The sequence below is a fragment of the Notamacropus eugenii genome, chromosome 2 (assembly GCF_028372415.1).
Source record: "Notamacropus eugenii isolate mMacEug1 chromosome 2, mMacEug1.pri_v2, whole genome shotgun sequence".
Lineage (NCBI taxonomy): Eukaryota > Metazoa > Chordata > Mammalia > Diprotodontia > Macropodidae > Notamacropus > Notamacropus eugenii.
This window is the reverse complement of record NC_092873.1, coordinates 268,611,947-268,635,923: the sequence shown is the minus strand read 5'-3', so window position 1 is coordinate 268,635,923 and position 23,977 is coordinate 268,611,947. Positions and strand designations below refer to the sequence as shown.

Here is a 23,977-nt window from a genome sequence, read left to right as displayed (position 1 = left end):
ATTCTGTATCATTTTCTTGGGTAGGTTATTTTTGTTTCTGTGTTCAGGCATTTTAGCTTCACCTCCTCAGAGAGGGGTACCAGCAAAATATTGCGGAAGGGAAGTGGTTTTTCATAGCAGAAGCTTTTGGCTAACTATATTTCACTGACTTCCTAATCAGGGCTGATAATGAGCTGTCCCATCAAGGATATTTGGGCATCTAATATGGTTCCTTTAGCCCCAGCTCTCGTCAGTCTTCCCACATCATTTTGGGGCTGTTGGCAAGTATAGACAAAGGATAAGGGCCGTAGGCAGCAGACAGATATGCTGTATTTCTGCTTGCATGACCGATCTCTAGGGAGTCTAGGAGTCTTTCAGGTTTTGTACAGGAAGGGATTTCTATATAATAGAAGAAAGAATGGTTGGGGCAAATACATTTGGAGTCCTACCCATCCATCAAGGCTTAGCTCAAGTCCTCCCCTTCTCTGTGAAGGCTCCCCTGATCACCCCACCCCCACAGTTTATTGACTTTGCTTTTTATACGTTATCTATCAAATATACTGTGGGCAGCTAGGTAGTGCAGTGGATAGAGCACCAGTGCAGGAGTCAGGAGGACCTGAGTTCAAATCTCACCTCAGACACTTGATACTCACTAGCTGTGTAACCTTGGGCAAGTCACCCAATTGCCTCATCATGGGTCCTCCCCAGTTATCCTGATGACAATCTGGTCATTGGATTCAGATGACTCTGGAGGAGAAGTGAGGTTGGTGACCTGCACAGCCCTCCCTCACTCAAAACAAAGTCAAGTGCAAGTCATGTCATTATTTCTCTGATGGCATGGTCTTCTTCGGCAGCAAAGGACGAACACATACATCAAATATACTGATTCATATTGTATCTTCTTTCTAAGCACCTTTGTCCTGTCTCTCCAACTAGGTATAAATTCTGAGATAGAAACCTTAGCTTTACAGTGGAAAGAACATTCAAGTTAAGGGATTTGAATTTAAATCTTGGCTCTACCTTTGTATGACCTGTGTGACCTTGGACCTCATCTCACCTGTGCCAGGTAGGAGTGGGACTGGATTAAAGAATCCCCAAGGTCCTCTCTAGCTCTAGTTTTCCATCCTAGGACCATGTTTTATAATTCTTGATATCCTTCATGATCCATTCATAGTCAAGAATTCAAAATTTTTTTTTTTTATTGTTTAGTTGATTTCTTTTTGGACAGGCTGCACGTGTTAATGGAAAGCTCTAGTCAGAGTATCTGGACTCAGATGTTCACTAGTTGTGTTACTCTGGGAAACTCACTTAATATAGTTCTGAGCTTCAGGATTTCCGTCTTAGTCAAATCAATACCATTCCTTGCTTCTGGAAATGGTATGCAAATTTATGGATCGACTCACCATTCTTGGAGACTCCCCTATATGTGTTGTCTCTTCTTATTAGAATATAAGCCCCTTGAGGGCAGAGGGACTATTTAATTTTTGTATTGTTTTTCCACTTGCTTAGCATAGTGCCTGGCCGAGAGAAAATACTGCATAATTTCTTATTCATTTCTTCATAAAGTGGGAAAATGATTTTTCCTGACATTGCTGAGGTATTGTAGGGACCTCTAGAAATGTCAGCTGTCACTAAGATTGTACTTCCAAAGAGCCTTTTGCTAAAAGACTTTTGGGAGTAGTTGTTATTTGAGGAAATTTAAACTCTGGCACAGAAAGCAGTGGGGAAGGGGGTGTATCAAATGGGAATTTGTGTTGACTGTGTACAATAGAAAAAGCATTGGGTCTGAAGTTAGAGGACCAGGGTGCAAATAACCATCTAGGTACTTGCTACCCATCTAACCCTGGGCAAGACTCTTACCTCCCTGGCCCTCAGTTCCCCTCTCTGTAAAATGAGAAGGTTGGACTAGTGGCCTTTGAGGTAATTTCCATCTCTGAATGTACGATTCTATGTGACCTAAAGAGAAGATTGATAGTGATAGCTATCATTGATGTAGTGTTTTAAGGTTTGTAAAGCATTTTTATAAATTATCTCATTTTTATCTTCTACTCTGCTGGGAGGTGGATACTATTGTTATCCCCATTTTAAAGATGGGAAAACTGAACATAGAGGTTAAGTGACTTATCCATGGTCACATGGTTAATAAAAGTGATTGAGGACAGATTTGAACTCAGGATTTTCTAACTAGAGGTCCAATGCTCTGTCTAGCTGCCTAGATCCAGAACCTGAGCCTGTGTGAATGTCATGACTTTATAACAATCATTGTAGGAACGCTTCATGTATCTGTCCTCACTGAGGAATCATAGGAAGGTTGGATTGAACTCCAGCAATCTTCTAGACCAGGAACCTGCAGCCTCAGGGTCACATGTGGCCCTCTAGGTCCTCAAGTGCAGCCCTTTGAATGAATCTAAGGAACAAATCCCCTTAGTAAAAGAATTTGTTCTGTTTAACTGGACTCGGTCAAAAGGCTGCACCCAAAGACCTAGAAGTCTACATGTGGCCTCGAGGACACAAGTTTCCCACCCATGTTCTAGACCAACCCTATTGTTCTTTTGCCTTATTTAGGGCAGCTAGGTGATAGAAGCAGTGGACAGAACACTAGGCTGGCATGAGGAAGACCTGATGCCATTGCCAGTCATCTTGATTTTTGTCTTGCCACTTACATTCCAGTGACTCTAGAAGAGAGAGTGAGGCTGACAACTTTACACAGTGCTGCCTCACTTAAATCTAGTTCATGTGCTAGTCAGAACATCAACCATGATATCATTGGTCCTCTTCAAAAACAACAACAAATTCAAATCTAGCCTCAGATACTTATAACCTGTATGTCTTTGGGCAAGCCATTTAATCTATTTGCCTCAGTTTCCTAATTTGTAAAATGAGGATAATAGGAGTACTCTCCTCCCAAGGGTTGTTCTAAGAATCAAATGAGATACCTTAGCACAGTGCCTATAGTAGACACTACTATGCGAGTCACTTGACCAATGTCTACATCCCATCTTCAGGATGGGGATAGCAATAGCATTTGCCTCCCAGCATTGTAGTAGATAATAATGAGATAGCTACTACCTACTAGATATATACTACTATGTATTACCATGATCATTACCAGCACCACCACTACTACAGGTGATTAATGTGTTATAAGTACCTGACTGAAGCTTTTGAAGCTGTAGAAGATGTAGGATTTCTTTTTTTCCCCAAATTTATTCATTTATTTGTTTTCAGTTTTCAACATTCACTTCCATAAGTTTTAAATTTTCTCCCCTTCCCTTTCCCCTTCCTCCCCAAGATGGCATACAATCTTATATGATCTTTACGTACATACTTTCCTATTAAATACATTTACACACCAGTTATGTTACAAGATCTATGATTTCATTGGAGCCCATTCACCCCTTGTCACCCTTTGGTTTTCTTAGCCATGTCCTCTCATGAAGGACTTACCCATTGTGCCAAAAGCCTTCCTTCACGTCTTTTTGTAATTGGGGGTACCAGAGCAGCACTCAGGCTGGTCACTCATTTATTATCCTTTGCTTTACACCACCTGCTATTTTGATAATTTCTTTCCTTAATTTCCCTTGTACATTTTTGTTGTTCTTTAGTCATTTCAGTCATGTCTGACTCTTCGTGATCCCATTTGGGGTTTTCTTGACAAAAAAGTACTGGAGTGGTTTGCCATTTCCTTCTTCAGCTTATTCTGCAGATAAGGGTTTCTCTCTCTCTCATTTATGGGACCTTGTGTCCTGAGTGTTGAGAGCTCTCCTCATAGGTATAGTATCCCTACCCTTCTCCCCAATGATTCTCTGACTAGGGGGGTTCATTTTAGAAGGTCTTGCCCCATTGTGTTTAGGAGGCAGTGTGATAGAGCAGAAAGTGTATTGGATTTGGAGTTGAAAGACCTGGGTTCAAGTCCTCAAATACTTACTCTCTGCATAACTTTGGGCAAGTGTCTTAATTGTCGACATCAGTTTCCTCATCTGAAAAAAGAGAGAGTTGTATTCGATGGCCTCCAAGGCCCCGTCCGGCTCCAAATCTGTGATCCTATTTTGTAGTCATTTCCCCAAGAGCCATAACTAAGAGTTATAGCTGTAGGAGCTATTTAAAATTAATCAGCAGGTATTTAAATGGATACTATATGCCAAGCACTGTGATGTGCACTAGAGAAGCAAGTATAAAGAATGAAGCAATCTCTGATAACATCAAACATAGATTCTAATCCTGGAAGAGACTTCCAGATGGCATGAACCACAAGATGGAGAACTGTACATTTCCAACCTCTCAAGTCTCTCCCAGACAGGAATTATGTATAAGAGATAAAAATAATTTCAGCTGCATCCACCAAGCAAAGACACCAGGAATGCTGAAGAGGTAAAACACATGATGAATTAAAAGCAGAGAAAGCCAATCCACAGTACCCCCTCCCCCATGACCCGCAGTGATCTGGCAGCAGTGTACATACCTGCTCTTGAGCTTGTAGCTGAACTCTCTCTACTCCACCCTCCTTCCAGTATAGCAGAAAACCAAAAGACAGAATCTTGCTGGGGGTGGGACAACAGCCAGGCAGTACCCTGTCCTGCAATAGTCATCAAATAGAAAATTGTGGAATAGAGGCAACCAGGGCGACTTGTATGGGGGACACTTTACTGAACTTGAAGGAAAGGATCCAGTATTTGTCTGGGGCCACCGTTGTGTCCCCTAAGAAGTCACTTGGCACATAGAGGGAAGCCAGTGAAATGTGAATTGTCCAGCATATATGGCTTTACTTCTTGCCCCCAGAGAAACTGACATGAAAGGGGAAGCAGTCAGAAAGTGAGCAATAGAGAAATATAAGGGGAAAAGACTGAAATACCAAAGATCTCAGGGGGAAGAAAACAGTTAAAGAGGTTAAGCATAGACAGATAGACTAACAGAGAAAATATTAACAACAGAAGGGAACACGGCCTCTAGATCAGATAAAGGTGTCCAGGCATCTGTGAATAAATGTAGTAAGATAAAGGAAGATTAATCAGCACCTGATGAGGCAGAAGACCTTGTGGATTCCAAGAGAGCATGGAGGCACACCAGAATGTTCCTGAATGGTTGAAATGAAAAATAAGATTTGTGGAAGCTGAATTTATGGCACGCACAGCAGAAATAATTGGCAGTATAAGAAAAATTTGAATCCACTGTGACAAATCTTACCAAAGGAACAAAACAGAGAATAATTGATTGGGGATACATGGAAGTGAAAGACGATCTGGAAGAGAAGGAAAGCAATAATGTTGAAAGAAAACATGATCTCCATATAAGCAAAATATAATGATCTTAAAGACAGGATATATGAAGACAACTTAAGGATTTTTATAAGTTTCCCAGAAAAACACTACAAGTCAAAATACTTGAATACTCTAATTCAGGAAATAACACAAAAAACTTCCCAGAACTTCTGAACACACACACACATGCGCACACACATACACACACACACACACACACACACACACACACACAATGCTAATCAAATCCACAAGCTGCCTCCAAGATAAAACCCTATGCTACAAACTCCCAGACACATAGAGGTCAAATTGAACAATTCCAATGACAACCAGTGAACAGGAGAAAGTCCTTCAAATACAAAGGGAAGGAAATTCAAACAACACAAAACTACACTGAACCCACAAGAAACCACAAGAGGAAATGTAATAATGTTCTCTGAAGACTAAAGGGCCCCAAGACACAACCCAAGGTGACCTACTCTGCAAATCTGAATCTGATCATTGATGGGAAAAAAAGATGGATGTTCAGTAACAAAAAAAGGCATTCTGAAGAATTCCTAGAAAGAAAATCAGACCTGAACAAATTACTTGCTTTTCAGATGGCCCAGACACCAGACATACAAGAATAGCAGCCAAGGAAGGGATAACAAAATAATGACAGATCATTTAGAGATTTTTTTTTCCCCCAGAAGTACCCAAGGAGACAAGTGAAAGCAGAATTCAACCAGAAGTGACTGTGGAGAAATAAGGTGAAGCCTTACAACACCCTGCCTTCAGGTGAATTAGTGTTTTTGTGAGACCGGATCACAAAATGAGAGGGCACATTAAAAGGAAGGGAAGAGGAGGAAGATAGAGGGCAATCATGTGAAGTACCCTAATCACATCAAAGGCTAACTCCTGCAGTCTCAGGAAGAAGAGATCCTACAAGGAGAATGAGCAAAAGAGGGCCTGGGAGGGATTGAAACAAAGGGAAAGAAAGGGAGAAAATCTTGGATTGAATGGTGGGAAAGGGTACCACTGATGGATGTTCCCATGGGAGAAAAGAGATGTTCTATAAAGGGTGATGGGGACCTTACAATGGGTATAATCATCGTTTTTTTGTTACGTAGGGAGTCCCCTTCATCCTGCTTCAGGTGACTTCCTGGGGCAACTTATACCCAGAAAATCAAGAAGACATGGACCCAGAGAGGAGATTTCATGGCAGATGGGAACTAAAAATAAGTGACCACAGGGAGGGCAAAGGTAAATAATGAACTGTACAATTGGGGACATTTAGGAGAATTCCTGCCATAGGGCAATATCTTCTCTATCACTTACAGGAATAAGGAATGAGGCACAGCAGAAAAAGGGGATTATGGAACAGCATCTACAAAATAACATGGAAACTCCTCAGAAGAGGGAATCCAAAATAGCCACCTAAGAAGCTTTAACCTCACAAGAAACAGAGATTAAGATGAATGTTGTTTTCTCATTTTCAGTTGCATCTGACTCTTTGTGACCTCATTTGAGTTTGTTTGATTTTTTTTGACAAAGACACAAGAGGTTTGTCATTTCCTTCTCCAGCTCATTTTACAGATGAGAAAACTGAGGGAAACAGGATTACATGACTTTGCCCAGGATCACGCAGCTGGTACGGCAGGCCTGTCTCCAGGCCTGCCACTCTATCCACCTAGCTGCTCTGAATATAATAATTGGTAATATTTATAGAACCTTTAAGGATGGCAAAACAGTTTACAAGCACTATTTCATTTGATCCTCACAACAGCTTGGAAGGTAAGTGTTCTTATTACCCCCATTTCTCAGATGAGGAAACTGAGGCAGACACAAGTGAAGTGACTTGCCCAGGGTCACACAACTAGTAAGTATTTGCAGTTTGATTTGAACTTAAGTCTTCATGACTCCAAGTTCAGTGCTCAATCAGGCACTGTGCCCCCTCTAGAATGGACAGAAAGGGAAGATACATGATCAGGAGAACGAGGCGATGAATCTAATGGAAGAGATAAAAAATTACATATGTAAATATAGACAGCCTTAATATAAAGTTAATGAACAGACCTAAACAAATTACTTGCTTTTCAGATGGCCCAGACACCAGAAATACAAGAACAGCAGCCAAGGAAGCCTACATACACAAATTAATTAACTCCAAAATAATTTAGGGGAACTGGCGCTAGCCATTAGGAAAATCCTGAAAGACTTCTTGGAGATGACATCCGAGCTGTATCTTAAGGGCTTCAGAAGTCAGGAGGAAGTGCATTCCAGGCCTGGGAGATGGAGTGTTGTATGTAAGGATCAGCTACAAGTCTGGTTGGGATGCATTGGAGAGGGCAGGAAGGGGAGTCATGTCCAGTGAGACTATGAAAGAGAAGGAAGCAGATATGAGGCCAGAATGGTTCCTGGTTACTATATTCCTATGCCATTGCTGTTCTCAGGAAGACTTCTTGCTCTCCACCCTTCTCCCATCAACGTCCTTCCCTCCGCCTCCATCCTAGCTCCATATTCCTTAGGCTCAGTGACTGCTTCTCTCATGTACTAAGTTTATCTCATCACCCCGTCCTTGCAGCTCAGGAGCTTCTCACTGGGCAGTTGAGCAAACAATGGCCTATTTTCAAAGGCAGACGATTCAGTCCAAAGAGCTGATGCTAATCCTCTTGGATGCTTTTCATAGCTCCATCATGTCTCATCTGGTCCTGCTCCTTTCTGGACTGAATGCAGCTCAGTTTCTGCTGCATGGCGAGTTGCTGCCTGTCCCTTGCTATAGAGAGAGTAGCAAGATTTATTCCCTTTTTGGGACACAGCAGCCACAGAAAGTTAATATTTGGAAATAAAAAGAAGGGATAGCTTCAGGCAGAAAGCTGGATTCAATAAGAAACAGGAACTTTTAGGACTGTGGCAACAGGAACCAAAGAGAAGAGAGGTTATCTCCTGCCAGAGCTCCTGGTGGGGCCTTGCTATGGGATCCTGCTTAGCCACAGGACCGCTCCCTTCTCTGCTTTCCATTCATTTTTGTTGGGATGGTGGTATTGCTGCTGCTGCAGTCATTTTTCAACCCTGTCTGATTCTTTGTGACCCCATCTGGGGTTCTCTTGGCAAAGATATTTGCCATTTCCTTCTTCAGCTCATTTGACAGATGAGGAGACTGAAGGGTTAAGTGACTAGCCCAGGGTCACACAGCTAGTAATTGTCTAAGGCCAGATTTGAATTCAGAAAGAAATGAGTCTTCCTGACTTCAGATCCTATCCACTATGTCACCTAGCATAAAAAAAGAAAATGAACACAAAGGAAAAGGCACCCTGTGGCTTTGCTGAAATCCATTTGTCCATCCTGAGTCGTGTCAGAAACCAGTAACACAACCTGGTCCCCGCTGCCTCCCGACAGCTTTCAGGGCCATGTGGGATGGGTACACGGCTCTGGGTGTTTGCTGACAGACCTGCTAATTAAACACCAAAAGGCAGTGTTGCTTTGCCAGTAGCTCATGGCTGTGCCAATGTTATCAGCTGGGTTTTGTGTTTTCCCTACAACTGGCTGCCAGGAGCATCCTAATTAAAAATAAACAGGCTTGTTAGTGTGGTCATTTGGGTCTTTCCTTTTCCTCCTTTACCCCCCTACCTAGGTTACTGAGGATGCTAGTTATCTTGAGGAAAGAGGCCAGACAGGGTGATCTGGTAGTCCTTAAGCCAGCACTGTCTTCCAAACTAGTCCCTGTTGGATAGTGAGGCTGAGTGATTGGTGTGATTTACCTTGTTCTCTCAAACCTCTCTGATTCAAAAGAAGGATCAGCTCAAGTGACAGGCGGAAAGGAGCAGAGTACTTGATGAAGGTCCAGGATTGTGAAGGGAAGGCTGCCCGTGGCTTGTGGTTGAAGGATTTTGTCCTCAGGGTCTCTGAACTGAAGGGACAGCCAAAGAGCAAAGCCTCTCCTTGGAGGGGTTAGAATTTCATTGGAGAATGGCTAGTCACATGAGGGCTTTTGGCACACTCTCCATGGCAGGCTGGACACAAGCATGTCAGGATTGAGAGAGTTGATCGTTACAGGCTTTGGCTGGGGTGGAGGTTGTTGGGGGGGGTGGGCAACAGTCCCACCCTGATCTGGAGAAGAGAGTTCCCATAGCCCAAGGAGGCAGCAGCAGCAGCTGAAGCAGAAACAGTCGGCAGGGCAGGCAGAGGTCTATGCTGGCCAGGAGGCAGCTCCCAGAAAACTTCTGAAGCCTCTTGTCTTTGAACCCTAAAGAAAGTGTGTGGTCTCTGGGCCAGAAAATTGGAAGATGCCTAAGGAATGCAATGCTTTTCATACACTCTCTGCAGCCTTGTGCTGCTTTTATCACCGGAAGTCTGTCATTGGAGTGAAGGTAAGGAGAGGGTCTGAAATGAGGCATCCTTGGGGCTCCCATCACCAATGGGGAATCCTCTAAAGGACACATCAAAAGTTTACCACTGTCAGTCTGGATGTATAAACAGAGGTGTCTTTATTGGAGTGATGGATCTTGATATGCACCTAATGTGAAATTCGTGCTGGAAGTACTAGCCACTGAGACTCATCTGGAAATGGCTCTGTCACTGTCTGAGCAATGAGATCCTTTTTTTTTTTTTTTTAAGATAAGTTTATTCCAAAGTGCCTGCATCAAGATGAAGCTATTTTTCTTCCTTTTTTAAATGCTGAATACTAAATAGTTAGGTCAGTTTTCTTGCCTGTGTTCGAGAGAGAGAGAGAGAGAGAGTGTGTGTGTGTGTGTATGTGTGTGTAAGATGTATATACATATGTCACAGTGAATGCTAATTCATTTAAATTAGGAACTAAGATTAGCTTGTCTTAGTGGCTGAAACTCATCATTGGAACAGTTAAAGTAGTCTCTCCCCTACGTCCACAAAACATTCAGTGCTAAAAGATTATGTCAGTACACTCTTTTTTTTTTAACCTTGGAGAATATTATGTTTGCCTGAGTGTTTCCATTGATAGACAGAACTATGCTAATAAATTCTGTTTGCATTGTAATTGCCTGACTTTGAAATACATACAAAATGAATGTGAACGCCAGCTTCCCTTTATCTTGGGGCTTGTCTCTCTGTTAATGACTTTTCAGACCTGATTTTAACTCATAGAAAGTTCGATTTGGAAAGTTCTCCAGAGAGGAGTTGTCTCTATGTTTATATCAAGATCTCTCTGTGTCTCTCTGTCTCTCTCTCTCTTCTCCCTCCCTCCCTCTGTCTCTCTTGCTGAGTATGTGTGTATGTACGAGTGTGTGTGTGTGTGTGTGTGTGTGTGTGTGTGTGTGTGTATGTATGTGTGTATCTCCATCTCTCTGTCTCTGTCTCCATTTGCATCAAAAAAGCCATTTCAGGGTTATTGCATTCTGTTTCGTTTGTACGATACTCTTACAAGGCAATTATGTTTTAAAGAATCTTCTACAGTGAATATAGGCTAGCTGAAGAGAGGGTCTGAGTACATGCTGTAACTTGACAGCCTGGTTCTACTTTTCAACTCACGCTCAAAGCTAATTTTTCTTTATCAAGAAATTTTGAGATAAGACAAGTATATATAACCATCAGGGAGAAGCAATCCCTTATTTGCTTAAGAGTTGCCTTGCTACCTCGGCATGTGGTTTCTGGCCTAAATGCGGATCCCTCTGGGTTGAGTGAGATGAAGTCAGACCATTAACATTATTTTAAAGCTGTCAAAAATACCGGAGTTGGTCCTTTGGGACATGTACGCTTCTGGAGTGGGCCGTGGTATTTCACTGTTAACAGAAGGTTTTGTGCAGATCTACTTCTGGTAAATACAAAGTCGACAGTTCAGCATTTGGCCCATAAGGCAACAGGAGGGGAGGGTGTTGAGCTTTTGACTCTGTAGATGTGCTCCCCTGTATTTATGAGAGTGGTACATGAGTGCAAAGAGCTTTCCTGGCCTATCTGCAATGAACCCTACTTTCCTATGTGGTATGGTGCAGGGAAAGCACTGGACTTGGAGGTTCAGATCTCTACCATATATTACATATATGACTAGGCAATCATTTAACCTGCCTGGATCTCAGTTTCCTCATGTTAAAAATTGAGGAGTTGGACAGGAGGAACTCTAAACTCTCTTCTGGCTCTAAATCTATGATCCTATTTAGTTTGCCAATGTAGACAGTCCTCCCAATGAGGCTCCAGTCCCCTCCCATTGCATTCAGGTGCCAGGGTAAATATCACACACTCCCCAGAGGGTATTCCTTAGAATTGTTCACCCTTTTCCTTTGAGATTCTGTGGTACGGAAAAGTTCCTCAACTTGTTTTAACAGCAAGTAGCGTCAGAATCAGAAATAGAATCCTTCTGTCCTATCTTTGTTTTCTGTCTTGTGTCCTCCAAATGCTTTTCTCCTTCTCCCCTCTCCACTTTAGCTTAGCTAATTATCTGGGAAAGAAATTCTCTGCTTTTGTGTGGGGCTCCATCCTGCGGGTGGTTGTCCCAATGATAACGCTTATGGCTTTATTGACTTCCGCTTTAATTAGGGATTTCAGATCTTGCTGCTCCTAATTAGTTTCCGTTGCTATTTGAGCTTTGAAATTAAATTGAGATTGATTGTCTGATAGCAAAGCGGAAATAAAGCCACAATTCTTGACCACATACATTGCTAGACTTGACAGAGTTTCTCATACCAAAAATAACATTGAGGTAGTCATGGTAACTTTCCATTTGGGTTAATCCATACTGTCTCTGGAGAAAGTGGAATGGTATTAATAGTTTTTGTTGTATGGGAAGAGACCTAAAAATATAAAAAGTCTTATACATAGAAACCAATCATAGCTGCTTGCTTTCAGAAAACAAGATGCTATTTGCAGAGACATTCTAGACATATTGGGTGCACTCGAATGAACTTCAACTTAATGTATCTTGAAACAAGTTTGGTTAGGTTACTGTAATTAGCAGGGCAGTAAATAATTGGATTGCCTGACTTTAAAGAAAGAGGCCAAGGAAGGGGACTAAGTGGGTGATAAGAAGCATCAGGACTGTGGACAGGTTGCCAGTATGTAGCCCCACATAGGTGTGGAATAAAAATGGTTCATTGGAGCAAGAAAGGGGAAAGAGCAGAGGGTGGGAGAAATGGGGTGGGGGCCAAGCAATTATGTGGAACCTATTACATGCCAGATACTGTCCTAAGTGCTTTACAGATATTTCTTATTTGATCCTTACAAGAACCCCGGGAAGTAGGTGCTATTGTTATCCCCATTTTACAGCTGAAGAGACTGAGGCAGACAGAGGTTGAGTGACTTGCCCAGGATTAACAGCTGGTGAGTGTATTTGAACTCAAGTCTTCCGACTCTAAATCCAGTGCTTTATCCATTGAGCCACTTAGAGACCTTTATACAAGGAGACTTCACATGGAGTGTTCCAGGGAATGTCAGTGGCCTCAGCTACAATGGCTCAGTATCCTGATCTTTAAATCCTTAAAGGAGTTCTGATAGGCACTGAAGAGTACTGGGTTATCTTACTAATATGAGTCACAGGATTATGAGAGGATTAGATATCTAATTAGAATGGATCTAAGAGACTGTCTAGTCTAGCCTTTTGTTTTACACATGAGAAAACTAAGGCAGAGAGGTTAAGTGACTTGACTAAGGATGTGCAAGTAGAATGGTCCTATAAAGCCAAGTCCCATGGCAATAGAAGTTTAGAAGGTTATTTTGCTTTTAGATCTATATTGCTATATGACATTCAGGCTCAGTATTTTAATGGACCGTGATCTATCTCTTTGCTGTAGCTGGTATACAGTAGGCACTATTTAAGTGCTTATTTTCTCCTTTCCTCTCTCTCCTGTGGGTACTATTTCCATTGGTGTGGATCACAACCCATCCATGCTGCCATTTTGTTTCATTCTTGTCCCAGTTCCATGTAAGCTTTCCTCATTCCCCTATCCCCTGCCAGAAAGATACAGAATCATCAAAGGGACTTTCAGAGGTTATCTAGTTTAGCCCTCATGTGAGAAAGCATCCCCACAATAGCATACTCATCAAGCGATCATCCTGTCTTAGCTTAAAGACTATTCCAGTTTGCAGTAGCCCTCATTGTTAGGAAGATTTTTCCTTACACTAAGCCTAACTTTTCCATCCATTGTAACTAGTTTTGTCCTTTAGGGCCCTTTCACATAATAGACCTTTAAATACTTGACATTTATTAATTTATTAAACATTTATTAAGCACCTGCTATGTGCCAGGCACTGTGGTATGTGCTAGGTATACAAATAGAAATATAGTTACTCTCCTAAGGGAGTTTACAATCTAAATTTCACCTCAAAATGATCTCTGCTGTAAACACTTCCAGTGCCTTCAATTCAAAAGATCTTGAGACCTTTCATTATCATGATCATCTTTCTTTGGACATTTTCTAGCTTATTAATGTCTTTCTCTCTTAATCCAGAAATGAACATCTAATGAGTTTTAGGTGTTTGAGATGTGTACAGACCAAGGCTGAATACTGTGGTGCTATCGCTTCCCCAGTCGTGGATGGTGGTAACTCTCTTAATGGCACTTAATAGCGTACTGCCAGTTCTGCTATAATGCCACAAATGCCTTCCCCCAAAGCACCATGGTATGCAGAATCACAATAAAAACCATGGGAAAATAGGGCTAGGGACCCAGCGCTCAAAAACTTTATCAGTGACATAATAAGCAAGGTTAAGAAACATATGAACACTACAATAACTAGTGACAATGTCTGTGAGTTGGACGACTGGCAAAGTCTAGTGAAGTTGGGCAAACTAAAGGACAGGCAGCAACCCAAGGCCATGCAGCCCTCCTCTGCTCATGGCTACTATTGCACCAGAAGATGTGCAATAAACATGGCACTTCATCTTGAAAAAGACCTGAGGTTGGTTTGTGGAAGTGGGTGTTGGAAGGGTTGCATCTTGTGAGTTATTATGAAGTGGCAGAGTTTTCTATGTTCTCCCTCTGTTTCTTGTGAAAGAAATTGCACATATACAAACTCAAAATTTGAGTTTTGTTCAATATATCAATTGCAATGGAACAAATTCATATGTTTTTGAAACAAGCATTAGGGCGGAAGTGACCATATTAGTTTCTTTTTGTCTATTATTTCATACTATTGGTTCGTATTGAACTAGAAATCTTTAAAAACTCCTGGACCCTTTGAAGATGTCTGACCATATCTTCTCAATCTTGTACTTGTGAAATTGATTCTGTGAATGTAGTTTGAAGACTTTATGCTTCCCCTTGTTAAGTTCTGTTTTATTAGATTCAGTTCAATGTTCTACTCTGTCTAGTGCAAGGGTAGGGAACCTGTGCCCTCTAGGCATGTAGTCTTCTAGCTCCTTGGGTACAGCCTTTTGACTGAGTCCAAGTGTTACAGAACAAATCCTTTTATTAGGGGGATTTGTTCTGTGAAGTTTGGATTCAGTCAGAGGGCCACACTTGAGGATGTAGAGGGTCACATGTGGCCTTGAGGCAGCAAGTTCCCCACCCCTGGTCTAATGTCTTTGGATCTTGCCTCTGCTATCCAACAAGTTAGTTACCCTTCCCAACCCTGTGTCATCTGTAAATTTGATAAGTGTGCTTGGCTATACTTTTATCCAAGTCATTGATAAAGTTCTTTAAAGGGATAATCTTGGAGTAATCCACTAGAGACTCCCTCAATTGTTATTGAACCACCAATTATTTTCTTTTGGGTCCATCCCAAATCCACCTAATTGTACTATTATCTCTTCTTGTCCATGTGAATAGCATGATAGATTTTGTTAAATACTTGTCTAAAATCAAGGTGAATTCCATATGTCTACATTTCCCTAATCTGCCAATCTTCTAACCCCATCAGAAAAGGAAATCACATTAGTGTACTGTGACCTGTCCTTGATGAATTCATGCTGGCTCTTCACGAACATGAGCTCCCTTTCCTAGGTGTTTCCTCCCCGTTCCTTTGATGATGCTTTCTAGTATTTTGCCAGGAACATGAGTTAAGCTGGCTGACTTGCACGTTGCTGACTCTCTTTTTAGAAACCTTCTATCGCACATTTTCCATTCTTCACAATCTTTCAGAGATCATCAACAATGCCTCGGTAATTATACCCTTCCTCTTCTTCCTACAAATAATCTTGTATTTACTTGCATTCATTCTGTATCCTTGGAGAAGAAGATAAATTCATTAAAGGCAAGGAGCTTTTTTTCTTTGTAACCCTATAATCTATCACAGTATTTTACATCTAGTAACTGCTTAATAAGCATTCAGATTGAATGTGCTCCGTGGATGAGATGCTTTCTTCTAGATCTTAACATCGTAAAGGTATTGTTGTAACAGTTAGATTGTCTGTCTGTTATTCCTCGCTCTTATTACATGACCAATCCGATTCCTTTTCTAATTCTGTGGATCAGAGAACTGGATGATACCTTTAATGCTCCAAGGCAGCTAGGTGGTGCAGAGGATAAGAGTACTGGGCCTGAAGTCAGAAAGACCTTGGTTCAGATTTGGCCTCAGACATTTAAGCTGTGTGTCCCTGGGCAAGTCACTTAATCTCTGTGTGCCTCAGTTTGTTCATCTATAAAAATGGGAGTGATAATAATGCACCTGCCTCCTAGCGTTGTTGTGAGGATCCAATGAGATAATATTTGTAAAGCACTGAGCACAGTGCCTGGTATACAGTAGGTACTTAATACATGCTTAGTTTCTTTCCTTCCTACTTGTATGCATGCCATTGTTGGTAGCATGCTGTTTCCTGCTTGTATACACTGTGGGTCTCTCTGCTGCCCTCCCGGTCACTTACAACTTTATTTTGTGGATACCACGATGTTCCACGATTGACAGCGATACAAGGACAATAGTGGTGCTTTCAAACAAACAAACAAGCATATGTTTTGGTCTCATGGAAGAGCTTGGAATGACTGAAAGCGTTGTGTAGTTTCCCGGATAAAATCCAGCCTCCTCCCTTCCTCTGGTTCAGTTCTGGGTCCAACTCATCATTCATCGGCAGTAATTAACCCAAATATAAATATTCACTGATGGACTCACTCCATGAACTGTCCATCCATCTGCATGTCACATCCTGGACAAGAGACATTCTTTGCCAATTTTGTTTTTCCTATGTAGATTCTTGGGCTGATCTTAAATGGTCATAGATCTCATTGTCCTCCAGCATTTTGGGACTTAGTGCTTTCTGATTCTAATAGTGTCCATTTGCTTTGTGCAACTTACAAGGTAGGAGTTTGGATGCAGAAGAAGTAGTAGAACATAGATTCTGTTCTTAAGGTGCTTACCTTAAAAAATAATGGGGGTAGGAATAGTAAAGCCTTGTTATATAGTACAGTTTTCGAAGAAAAGTACACATTTTTTTTGTATGATGGCCTTAACCCCTCCAGGTAATGAGGGGAGGTACTTTTCTCTCCATTTTACAGGACTCTAGGGTTCTGTTTAGGGCACCCAGGGAACCTCCACTACAACTGCACTCCCACTGGGCATGTTTCACAAAGCACTCTCTCTGAAGATCTCTGCTGTTATCTCATTCTCTACTGTGTCAGTTATTTACCAACTCACCCTTTCCTCCTCCTCCTTTAGATGATAAGCTTCTGGAGAGCAGGGCCAGTGTCGTAGCCGTCTTTGTACTTCTGGATACTAGCTTAGGCCCTTTCACGTACTAGGTGTCTAGGAAATGTTTGTTGAAATAAAGAAATTCAGTTCAAAGTTACAGAGAGATCAGTTTAGGCTTGAGGTCAAGAAGAACTTTCTAATGATTAGAGTGGTCCATCCTAATCTCATTTCCTGTGTTGGTTTGGGCAGTTGGGGAGGCCTTCGTGGAAGGAAGGCAGACTTGGACTAAGTCTTGGAAGGATGGATAACGTTTAGATAGGAGAAGAAGCACCAAAGTTAGGGCATGTTAGGCAGGGGAAATAGGAGCAGAGATACTGAGTTGTCCATGATGATCACCTACATGGGAGAGTCATGAGAAGACCCATCTGACTAGATTGGAAGGTGAAAGGTTGGGTTTGAAAGTTACGATGAGGAGTTTGGTTGAGGCTTCCCCAACTAGGGGCAGTTGTAATGAGATAATATTTGTAAAGTACTTTACCCCAGTGCATGGCACATAGTAGGAACTATATAAATGATAATTGTTAGGATTATTTTTACTATTATTATTATTAGTAGAATGTGACCTGGCACAAGTCTGTAAGTGAGGGCTAGGTGACCACTTTTCAGGTATGTCATCAGGGAGAGATTGGACTATATAACCAACTTCAAGAGTCTGTGATTCCATTATTGGATGATGCTAGATGACCCTGGGCAAATCATTTTTCTCTCAGAGCCTCAGTTTCCTTATTTGTAAAATGTGGATAATGATACTTTACCAACCTCACAGGGTTGTAGAGAAGTAGTTGGGTGCAGTACAAATGCAGGTTATTTTATTGCCAGCAGGGAAGGAAGCATGACTATAATCTTGCCTTCTCATCCTTAGCCTGCAGGAAAATCAAAAGTATCCCTTGTTCAAGAGAGGGACGGGGTCTCCATTCTATACACAGAGACTCACTATAGGTTCTTCAGCAGGATGTAATATGAAGCAAGCAACGTTTTAGTACACCATAAGTTTATACTGAAAACACTCCATTTGATTCTGTCCCATTGAGGACATGACAGGTTTCCTTGTTCTCCCTTCCCTTGCCCTTCCCTCTTTCTCTCCTCTTTTTTCTCTCTTTCTTCCTTTTAGCTCCCTTTCTTTTCTCTCTCTTTTCTTTCTCTTCCTCTCTTTTTCTTCCTTTTCTCTTCTCTCTCTTTTCCCCTTGTCTTTCCTTCTTTGTTTCTTTCTCCCTCCTTTTCTCTCCCTTGTCATCTTTTTGTTTCCTCTCTCCCTCTTTATTTTTCTATTCTTCCTCTGGCTTTCCCCTGTATCTTTTTTCTCACATTCCTCTTTTTCTTCTCTCTTTCCTCTTTTGCTCTCTCCTCTCTCTTTTTCTCTTTTCTTCCTTCTTTTTTCTCTCTCTTTGTCTTTTTCTCCATATCTCTCCCTCATACACTCCCTGTCTTTTCCATCTTCCTCTTTCTCACCTTCTCTCCCTCCCTCTCTTTTTTCATATTCAGCTAGTAACAGAAAGGAGTGAGATTTCTTTTTCTTTCTTTTTTAAATCCTGTAACCCATTGCCTGGAGAAAGGGAAGGTTACTTAGGGTTAAAGAGTTTCCTGTGGCTAGAGATTGGTGGTTTTGTTTCTAGTGTTACTGTAGGCTCCCCGATAGCATAGGACAACTAATCTTAGCAGGCTTTATTCCTCCCTTCAGTAAAGTAGAAATACTTATCTTTGGCTGTTTATTGTGAAGGTCCATGAGCTGATGGCCCATTTTCTGGCATTGCCTCAGAGAAGTAATTTAGGACATGGTACCCTGATGTACATCTGGCAAACACAATATAGTAACTCATTCAGTCTGACCACATCTGAGCTATTACTGGTAAGCTTTTGTGGGGGAAGGGGGAGGGATTGTGATTTAACTGGCACAGAGAAATCCAGAGAGGAAACTCTACTACCAATGCATACTAGCAGTTGCTTTTAGAGTTTCTAGAACACCATGAAGTTAAATGACTGCATCAGGGTCACACAAGTGCAAGATTTGGATCCAGGTCTTGGTTCTGTGGCCAAATCCCCTTCTTTTATGCCCTCTCACTGCTTTTTTTGTGAACACCAGGGATTCCTTTGAGCAGAATCACTGAGGAGCCTATTGTGGATGCATCCTTTTCCTGGTAAGATTAAAGACTTGAAAGACTATCTTCAGCTTCATTTTTACAGGTGAAGACGTGGAGTCCAAAGAAATTAACCCAATTCAATAAACATTTATTAAGTGCCTGTTACACAAGGTTCCACAACTCGGATTTGAATTCAGGTTCTCTGGCTCCAAGTCTAGAGTTGTTTCTGTTGTACCATCCTGCCCTTTGGCAGGGTCAAGTGTGATTCTGTTAGAGAGCTGGGCGGGAATGTATAAAGAAAGATGCAGGTAACTGCCAGTCACAAATTTACCATCTCATGTCTGAGTGAGAAAAAAAATAAACAGAAAAGGGGGAAAGTCTGTTGCCTCTTAAATCTAAGAGCCTGAATTAAAATCCTGGTATGGATAGAGTGTTGGACCTAAAGTTAGGAAGACCTGAGTTCAACTCCAGCCTCAGATACTCAGGAGGGAAGGCATCCCAGGCTTGGGGAATAGCATGAAGGTCAATGCCCCTGTATTCCTTCCCATTTGTGGAAGGGAGTAAAGTGTTAGAGAATTGCAAAGGTAGAAAGGGATAAGTTGTAAAATCTGAACAAAGTCTGAACAAATACGTCTAAAATCTGAACAAAGGGATTTTCTATTTGACCCCAGAGGTAATAGGGAGCCAGTGGAGTTTATTTAGTGAGGAGGGGTGTACCGTGGTCAGAACTGTGCTACAGGAAGATCATTTGGCACCTGCGGGGAGGACAGGCTGGAGTGGGGAGAGACTGAAGGCAGGGAGACCAACTGGAAGATCTAGAAGAAGTTGGGGTATGGGGAAGGGAGTAAGGGTGTGTTTAGGGAGTTGTGAGCTCAGTCAATATGAATCATTAGTGTGACTTGGCAGCCAAGAAAGCAAATGCAGCTTTAGACTGCATTAAGAGAGGCATTAATGTCCAGAATGAGGGAGATAGTAATCTTTCCTTACTCTGTTCTAGTTAAAATCTGGGGAATTGTGGTCAGTTCTGAGTGTCCCATTTTAGAAAGGATGACCTCAGTGAATATGAGCCCCTGTTCTATGAGGATTTAAAGGGGCTGATGAGAAAAGAAGATTTATGGGGTGGAGGATCACCTAGTAGCTATTCAAGTGTCTGCAGGCTGATTTCAGGCAAGAAGCATTAAACTTGTTTCCTTGACCGTGGATGGCAGAACTGTAAGGTGTTTGAAGGCAGGGCATGTTTGCTTTGTCACTGTGTGCCATTGCTGCCACAGAATAGGTGCTTAGAAAAATGATGATTTTTTAAATTCATTGATGAATGAATGAATGAACTCTAGAGAAACAGATTCCAGTTCTAGGCAAGAAAGAAACTTATGAGAAGAACCGTCCAAATGTGCAGTAGGATGCTTCAGGTATTGTTGGGTTCAGGCCTTCAAGCTGAGTCTGTGTGACCACGTCTCGGGGATACTATGAAGGGCTTTCCTTTTCAAATACAGTTTGGACTCAATCGCCAGGGAGGCCCCTTCCAAACTCTCAGGAGCAGGGGAGCAGGGGAAAAGTCTGGTTCAGTCCTGTTGCCAGTCTTTGCTTGCAGCCAACGGTTCTCTTTTAGAGGAGGCTACCAGTCCCCTTAGTCATCCTAAATGAAGAAGGCTTTTTATAGAGGCCTATTTTAAAAGGAGCATCTCTTTAGTGCATGGCTGTCTAAATGTGTTTCCTTGGCATCTAGGAGCTCTAGGGATCTGGTTTCAGCATTCAGGGGCAGGACACACTGACAGAGAGCATGTGCCAGCACTCCCACCCCTGACATGCTTGGCTCCTGGCAAGGGAGTTGTTTTTGTTGGAGGGGTCTGGCTGGGAAGGACATCATAGGGCCAGGATCCTGGGAAAGTTCTGTGGGCTATCTTGGTACCCCCCAGGACAGGTGATTGGTGCCTGCCAAGAATGCCAAGGAGCATTGTTTGGGAACCAGAGGTCTTGAAGAGTCCTTTTTTGTATTGGCTAAGGGTGACAATTTTAACTTGAAAACTGGGACTGACACCTGGCTCTAGAGATGATGGCAACTGTTACCAGAGATAACTTTCCTACTTGAATTGGATTAAAAACCCAGGGACTTTTTTAGCTTTAGCAGCTTGCTAGGTGTAAGGGGGCAGGTGACTCATGGGACTAACTCACTGTCTCACAAGTCAAAATCACCCTGAACTGGCCAAGGTCATTCTTATCCTTAAGATATTTTTATACCTCTGCTTGCCAATACGTGTAGTATTTTGGAAATGAATTTTGCTTCCCTTTTGTCCTAATGAAATAGCTGTTGTTGGGCCCTTTTGCTTACACAAAGAAGTGTCTTTCTCACACTCTAGTCAGTCTGTCTATTTGCATGTTTCTCATAGCAGCTTAATAGGAAGAACTCAAGTTAGAATCATAGAATCGTTCATTTACTAAGCACTTACTTTGTTCCAGGCACTGTACTAAAGTACTGGAAATGCAAAGAAAAATGAAAAACCAGCTCCTGTCCTTATAGTCCTTACACTCTAATGGGAGAGATAAGATCTACTCAAACTGGCATATACAACGGAAATCTAGAATAGAGGGGAAGGTGGGAGCATGTGGGGAAACCAGAAAAGGGCTCCCACAGGATTTCCTGCTTGAGCTGAATCTGATTGGATGCCAGGGATTCTAAGATGAGGAGGGGGAGGACATTTTGTTATTATTCAGTCATTTTAGTCGAGTCCACCTCTTCGTGACACCATTTGGGCTATTCTTGGCAAAGGTGCTGGAGTGGTTTGCCATTTCCTTCTCTAGCTCATTTTACATATGAGGAAACTGAGGCAAATATGATTAAGTGACTTGCCTAGGGTCACATAGCTAAGTGCCTGAGGCTGGATTTGAACTCAGAAACATGAGGTACTGTCTCCAGGCCCCCATTGCACCACCTAGCTGCTCCTGAGAGCATTTTACTTAGGGAGAATAGTCAGTTCAAAGAAATCATGTGTGAAGAACAGCGAGTTCAAACCATTTCAGTGGTGAATGAGAGAGGGAATGAATAACAGAGGGATAGTTGGATAAAACATTAATTAATTGCTTGCCAAATGCCAAGCACTGTGCTAAGCATATAAGTAGTCCTTGCCTTCAAGGAGGTTATATTCTAATGAAGAAGGAGCTAGGAGAATGGAAGGAGATATTAAAGTATGCTTAAGAAACTGCCAGGAACTGTGTGCAGGCCTGGGGAAAAGCTCCTCTATTAACTGAGGGACAGAAGAATGGAGTAGATTTCTGGTTGGGTGGAGATAGTTGGAGAGGAGGACCATGGTGCACAGACAGCCTTACTGCGGTGAGAGTCCAGTTGAGATTTATTAGCATAAATTTGTAATGAACCTACTTAGTACAGTTTTACTGCTTCCTCTATTTACAAAATGGAGTAATGTGAGAAGGAAGAAACAAGTATTCTAGGGCTGGGATTGAGCAAGGCATGATCAGTGGTAGGTTAAGGGATTAGAGAGTTGTGGATGTTAAACTGGTTTAACACTGAATTGAATTTAGGATTGACTTTAGTAAGAGAGGTGAGTTTAGTCAGAGCAGCGCTGAGAAATAGAGGGCCTGGGGGTCATGGTACGAACAAGTAGATTTAGGAGGAATAAGGCAAAGGGAGAGGTGTCCCAGGAAAGGATTGGTTAAAGGAAATTTAGAGTCTGCAAACATGGAAGTAGAGTACGTAAGAGGGATGGCACGATCAAAGGTAGGACTATCCCTATGTATAGCCGAGGTAGATTGGGAAAAAATGAGTCATAGGGAGTTGAGTAGATTGAAGAACGGGGAAGTTAAGGCATAGAACCTTAGCAGTGGAAGAGATCCTAGTATTCTAGTCTAACCTTCCATGTAATTTCAGAATCTCTTCTCTGTCTTTCTACATATATCCCAGTCATATACTAAGGGGATAAACATTATTTTCTATGCATATGTTTTCCAACTAGATGATTCCTAACAAAGATCAGCTGTACATTCAAGATGATAGTATTGGATAAGTGTCAGGATCCAAAAAATATCCCATGGATTTAACTACTAGGTGGCACTTCTAACTACTGTCCTCATTCTGTTCAACATGAAGGCTCAGAAGCTTGAGAGGTGGGGGTGGGGAGAGGGGGACACCATTCCATCTGGTGGTTATGTACATCCATCTTACTATATGGAAATGATGAGAAAGTGACATCTATTCTCGGAGATTGGACTGTCTTCCATTTTTGAGCTCTTCCTCTCTGTGGAGCAATACTGACTTACTAGCCAGGGGATGGGGATTATTGTGGATTTGTCCAATTAGAACCAGCTGTTGAGCTAATGCCCACTCCCCAATCCTACCTCCTTTCTGAACTTGGCTATATTTCATGGACCTTGGCATAACAAAGTTGACTTTCCATAGTGAAGGATACAGTACCCAAGCATGTTTGGATACTACATATAATACTTTACTTGGCATAGAATCAATAAAAGTAATAAAACAACAGCACATAATAGCAATAAAGAATGCATAATAAAGCATTTTCCACTTTGCTGCAGCCTCTCTCAGACTCCAGCAGTCCCCAGACAGTAATACATAATCTGCTTCAAATCTAGGAGTTCTAGGAAATGTATAACTTAATTCACTTAGTCCCCATGATTCTTCCTCCTTCAAGTGGACAATGCAGCACAGTTGGAATCTGATGCTTAACTTGTGTATTCAGCAGGGCTAGTCATTAGGTCACATGAAGCAGTTCTGTGTTCTTAGAAGAACAGGCCCAAGTTTTGAATCAAGTGTAAACCAGTACCCTTAAAGGCCCATGATTTTCCATTTGGTGTCCTATCACTAGCAAGGACCTTGAACCAATTCTTACCAAGGTCTTGCAGCAGACTGAGTGAACTCAGTAACTGGCCTCCTGTCAAGAACTTCCTTTGACCTTCAGGCCTTAACTCCACAGCCCCTCCTCCCTGAAGCCATGTTGGGTCACTTCTGGGTTCCAACTTTCTGGATCTCCCTTCTCAAAGACAAATTCTTCATACTTTACACAGCTGAATTGGGAGAGGGATTAGGGCAGGTAGAGGGAGAGATTGAGCTAGAGGGGTGTTA

The 23,977-nt window shown here is 42.0% G+C and overlaps 1 protein-coding gene across 3 annotated transcripts in view; it reads left to right on the top strand.

Annotated features, from left to right (window-relative positions):
* The window catches only part of BCAR3 (BCAR3 adaptor protein, NSP family member), a 166,036-nt gene that overhangs the window by 79,705 nt on the left and 62,354 nt on the right, over nucleotides 1-23,977 (top strand). The window contains exon 1 of one of the 3 annotated variants that reach the window (XM_072644035.1): nucleotides 9,378-9,586. The exons of the other annotated variants lie outside the window; for them this stretch is intronic. Within the exon in view, the coding sequence (XP_072500136.1) occupies nucleotides 9,503-9,586 (84 nt within the window). The 5' untranslated portion in view covers nucleotides 9,378-9,502. Of the gene's footprint in view, nucleotides 1-9,377; nucleotides 9,587-23,977 lie in introns of those variants that run through there. 3 annotated transcript variants of the gene reach the window in all.